Source organism: Nannobrachium achirus, assembly GCF_963921795.1.
Source record: "Nannobrachium achirus genome assembly, chromosome: 8".
In the NCBI taxonomy this organism is placed as follows: domain Eukaryota; kingdom Metazoa; phylum Chordata; class Actinopteri; order Myctophiformes; family Myctophidae; genus Nannobrachium; species Nannobrachium achirus.
Window position 1 is genome coordinate 22,637,231 of NC_137817.1, and position 5,646 is coordinate 22,642,876.

General features: G+C 40.3%; 1 protein-coding gene across 1 annotated transcript; it reads left to right on the forward strand.

The window, feature by feature from the left end:
- The first annotated feature begins 2 nt into the window (after window positions 1–2).
- hmgn1a (high mobility group nucleosome binding domain 1a) lies at window positions 3–3,873 on the forward strand. Its single transcript, XM_080732382.1, has 6 exons — window positions 3–423; window positions 1,810–1,830; window positions 1,934–1,963; window positions 2,069–2,101; window positions 2,225–2,395; window positions 2,520–3,873. The coding sequence occupies exons 1-6, from the start codon at window positions 403–405 to the stop codon at window positions 2,619–2,621; spliced, it is 378 nt and encodes a 125-aa protein (XP_080588508.1). The 5' UTR covers window positions 3–402; the 3' UTR covers window positions 2,622–3,873.
- Window positions 3,874–5,646: the final 1,773 nt, after the last annotated feature.

The window sequence follows — 5,646 nt, forward strand, 5'->3', positions numbered from 1 at the left end:
GAGCGTATGTGGGAAGGGGGGGTCTGTTGTGGGGTTGATTGACACGCCGAGCTGACCACACACGTAGCTTGCTATGGTTTAAAAACGTGTTGCCTAGAGCCCGCAGCCAATCAGTAGGAGCAGGGGGCGGGACATGCCCCTTCCTGCCCGTGAGGTTGGTAGGATCAGGAATACAATATACAGAGGGGGATCCAATCCGGTTTGAGCTAGTTCTGCTACTGATGGAACATTTATGTTCGTAAGTTACAGTGTGTTCCCAAGGTATAGACTCACACTGAGCAGGGTGACACCAAGTAGTATAGCTCTCTGTCTCTCTCACGTCTGTTTCACTGCATACACTGTACAGCTGCTTGCCAGTTGTTCTCTTTGTCTGTTAGACCCGACACACCAACTAAAGAAACCATGCCGAAAAGGAACAGCAGAGTAAGTTGAAATGCCCACAATGTGTAAAGATGAAGTTTACAATATTAGCATTTCGCGCGTTTAGTTTAACTGTTTGTTTGGTTTGTTTTAACTTCGCGCGTTTGCTTTCCCTGAAATAACGAGATATGTGCATGCATGCTTTAATGATTGCGTTTGGAATGTGTGCTGTTGCAGCACGTTGGTTGTGTTCAGGTCTACCCTGTTGATATGGAAGTGGCGCCTTTTTACTTAGTGCAGGAGGGACGGTATTCAGTGGACATGTTTGCATTGCATAATGCTATACTGTACATTGTTGTTACTTCACTTTGTATTGCTTTGTTTCGCTCGTTTTGGCCGTTAGTTTGGATTGTTATCCGATTCTCTGGCGCAAATGGCTAATTAGGCTTCTCAATGAGATCAGACAAAGGGGTGTAACCACCAAGCCGTGTAACGTTGCATGTTGCCCTGCGAAATAGGGTTGTTATGGACATTAATCGTGTTAAAACGCAAGGTTTTACGTGCATGTTTGTCCGATTGCGGTCGATATAAATGGAATCCACGTCGTTCACTTTTTGACCCGTGTCAGGCTAAAGCGCGACACCTTTATGGCACTTGGAGGGAGAGAGAGAGGTCTTTTCTTTTTGAGTGTCATGGCAGCCGAATGAGCCGATGCATGTTCCTAAAGCATTTGCATTTGGCACCGTCCTTCGACGGCTTTGTGTCGTAGAAAAACCTGGCCATAGTACATTTCGACGTCCGTGTCGTTAAATATGTATATGGGATGTGTTTGACAAAACTATAAGCAGTTTTGTGATTATTATTTTTTTGTTTTTACTCTCCACGCGTGCTCAGAAAGCGGGCATCGGATGGTTACCGTCAATATATACGTAAATCACACGACCCGTCTCCTTGTGGGGGAAACTTATGGATTCTCCTGGGAATAGTAATTGCGAGTAATGGCGGGAATAAAGTCGATGTGTTGACGTAGGCTGGTTGTGTTTCTATCTTCGTGAGTCTGGAACACATTCCCGTGTGTTGGTGGTGAATGGAGAAAGCACGTGGGGGCGGGGCTGCATTTTCCCTCCTGTGCATGCAGTAGGGCTATAGAGTAACTTTCGAATAACATTTACATTCTATCATAACTTATTTACACGAATACTTGTGTTACACGGGGTGAATTTAGCACTTAAACAATTGTAATTACGTTCTTTTTTCCCCTTTTGGTTATGTCACAGATTCCCCTCCCCCACGTCGACGTTACATAATTCCTCCTTTAACTTGTGGGGTGTGGGGGGCACAGCATGTGTGCCCATCCCCCCCTAACATTACACACCCACTTTTGCTCACTCATGAATGTGGGGTTGTTGTTGTTCTTTGACTAACTTGTTTCTTTTCTCTCTTCCACAGAGTAATGAGGTTGAGGAGGAGGTTAGTATTAAGCTCACAAAATATTGTTTGCACATAGTTATACTGCTTAAATACATTTTTGTTGTTGAACCAAATGAACATTTTGTTCTGTTTTGTCTTCTAGCCAAAGAGAAGATCGCAGCGGTTATCTGCGGTAAGTTAAACCAATATCATGGTGTTGTCTGCTTAAATTGAGGGAAATTATTCAATACAATTTGTTGTAATTTGGCATTAAACAATCTGATTTTTATTTGTGCAGAAGCCAGTAGAGCAGCCCAAGGCCAAGGCAAAGGTAAGGCAGTGTTGAGTTTGTCCACTGGGGGTGGTAGACATCCACATTATATTTGTGTTTTTTGTCTTTTGCATGGAGGCTTATGGTGCACCATCTCATGGCTGTTTGTTTGGGGTTTTATAGCCACAGAAGGCACCCGCCAAGCCCAAAAAGACAAAGGAAGTAGTAGAAAAGGCCAAGCCAGAGGAGAAGAAAGAAGAAGAGCCTGAGGTTGAAAAGGAAGAGGAGGCCCCAGCAGAAAATGGAAAAGCTGAGGCTGAACCTGAAGCTGAGGCTGAAGCAGAGGCTGAAGAGGTATTGAAGATATGTTTAATTATTTCACACAGAAATCATGCTGATTCTATTGCATCACGGCTAATTATATGTATATAGAGATTTTATTTAAGTAAAGATGTCTTATTCAAACTCTGTTCTCCAGGAGGCTCCCGCAGCAGCAGATGAGGAGGAGGAAGAGGAGGCAGAGGTTGACGGAAAGGAAGATGAAGCTGATCAGAAAGAAGATGATGAAGCAGCAGAGTAGAAGCCTCCCCCTAACCTATTCACCAGCGCTCCCTGTACCTCCTTTCTTGTATAATGCAGAGGATATTTTTTATCAACTATTTTCTTAAGAAAAAACAGCAAGGTTTTTAGTGGCATGATTGTAGAAACACATTTTTAAAATACAAAAAAATATACAAAAATAAAAAATACAATTGAGAAAGATTGCATTGTATCTCATGGCTTCACATTGTTTGAAGGGAAGGTTTTGGTTATTATGAGTTCTATTGTTTTGTTTTTGTTAATTTGCTTTTAAAAGAGGGAGGGTGCAGGTCGCAGCTATCTGCATGACTTTCAATCATGCCTATATCAGGAATTTGTTGTTAAGCTGGGAGAGTTGCCTGAACATTCCAGAGGCTATGAGGGACTGTATCTGTATCCTGAAATGTTTGGGGGTTTTATACACTCTAATATTTTCATTTGTTTATGATGGCGGGGGAGGGTTAGTACGGTTGTTGACTGTTAAAGCTGTGCTCTATGTTATGTCATTTATTCATGCAATTTGTTCTAGAATTCACTGTCCTATTTAATCATCACACTCACTAGTACTGGAATCTGTCAGGCCCATCTGCGCTTTATGTGAATTGCTTTCTTTTCGTCAAAATACATTGAAATATTTGTATAGCTGCTGTGAAGTAAGAGTTTCTTCTCTTCCATTATTTCATTGATTTCAAATGCAGTATGTGACGGTACATGGTGAGGATGGTTAAATGGGTATATGTGTTCTTTGGCCAGGCTAAAAACACATGCATTACAGTGTTAATCATGATGGTTGTAGCTTGTTCATTTTGGATGCTGATAATCAAATTACTGTGATTTCACCTCATAAGTGAATATAATGCCAGAAGTTGCCGGACATCTGTTGTGGTCTTAGGATTTATTTACCATTGTACAGTTTTCTCAGTTTTTTTTTCTTTTTTTTGTAGCTGTATCTGTGTTATGACTGGTATAAAATGCCAATTAAAATGGATGGAATTTCTCTCTTGTGTTTTCATAACAAAAATACAAATTAATAATACAAATGTTAACAGTAGGTGTTAGTCAGACATTAGGTTAAAATAATTAATACTTAATTTCAATCAAGACATTATTGCTAACACTGCCATCTACAGCAGGATAAAAAGCGTCGTATATAATTTGCTGCGTTTTTTATTTTATTTTTTACACTAGCTAGGGTTAATAACAATAAATGTAAAGACGGTGTAAGTGCAGATCGCTTGGCCTTTGTTGTTGTAGCAGAGAGAAGAAAGGCAGCGTTCTTCTTCCCTACCCCCTGTTTCCTGTGCTGTGACGGAAGTGACGAGCATTGCTGAGGCCTCGGTTTTATGGGCCTCATGCTCATAACCGAACATCGCCAGCAGTGGAGGGGAGGTCTGTTGCACAGTCATGCAAATGAAATTTAATGTATTCACAGCCGATTTAATGGCTATAAAATCGTAAGATTTCGCTCCACGTCAGTCACTGATGTCAGGTAATGTAGGCCTACCCAAGTGACTGACTGATCGATAGATTGAATGTTGATTGACATATTTTTCACAAAATGGCATGCATAGTCATTAGTCATATTGCACATACAAACAATAATTAAGTAAAAGTAGCAATACTATTGAAAGTAGGCTACATTTTTGCATCAAAATATACTAATTATTTATTGATGAATTCATTTGTTCATTATTTGAATGTTGCAGCAAAGTTGTGGAGTGTAGTAAAAAGTAAAATATTTTAAAAGTGATTGGGTCAATACAAACACATTAATCCAAAACATTATTTTGTATAGGCCTACACATAGCAGGTTAGGAAGCAAAATAGAGGCATATCAGATTATCAGGTGTGATTTCCCATGCGGTAGACCTATCTATACCACAGATATCGCTGGGTTAGAGTGTGTACCTGGGAGCATAACACTTGTTTTATCCTACTCTGAACATCTATTACACATTCACTATCTTCATTTGGTTTGTAGATCAACAGTCAATGCAAATACTCAGCTAACAGAATCCTTTTTGACAGCGTTTTCCCAAGAGATTGGACTGGCAGGGAAATGGACATAGGGCCTATATGAAAACTGGATAAGCTATTTTGATTTGATTGATTTCTATTATCATCTTCTGACATGGGATCAAGCTATATGCTTAGGCTTGTTTACTGTCTTTGTTCTCATCTAATTTAAGCAAATGTATCACAGAAACCGCTTTCTTTTAATGCCATACCATACCTGTGTCCCATACACTGCACGACCAAGTGAAGTGGATTTTATTATAACACATCTGGAACTTCACTAGTACATTGTATAACTGTGTCTGTGCGGTTTATACCAGATAATTCTCACAAGGACTTTGCCTTAAATCTTGAAAAACAGTTATCAGCCGGACCTTATATTGTATCAACTGGCATACATCTAACGCTGCATTCACTTTGCTTGCTTGGGAAGGTTGCTGAACTTGCTGCCAACAGATACATGCATTGCACCAGACCATTTGCTCCAGATATGTAAGTAGATTGGTCCACTCCCTGTCAGAGTAGTGTCACATGTAACCCAGGTGTTCATTCTTACCTGGGATCTGGGAAGAGGTCCATGCTTGGGTACACAAAAGGTAACTCTGAGCAAAATAACAACTAAATCGTCTCATGCACAGATTATCCTTCCCTTAAAACTAAATTAGTTGTTAGGTTACATGATAGATCACCTTGATTGATTGATTGATTTACTGATGGGGTTATTGTTTTGCTGTTATGAATCATAACAGCAAAACTGCAGGCTGCTCAACAGAACCGCTGGGTGGCTGCAGCTTGTGTTTCCGTACTCATACGGACAGACATATGGAGAGATAACACGGTCAAATGTTGAAGCGGCAGGCACCACTCAAAAAACAGTTGCCTGAAATCAGGGAGAAACTGAAATTTACCTGTGAATCAATGAACTCTTTGTATGCATCTCTTGACATGTATGAAAGTCATAAATAATACTCAAGTGTAACCTGTGTGCTTCGCAAGGGTTTCAAACATTA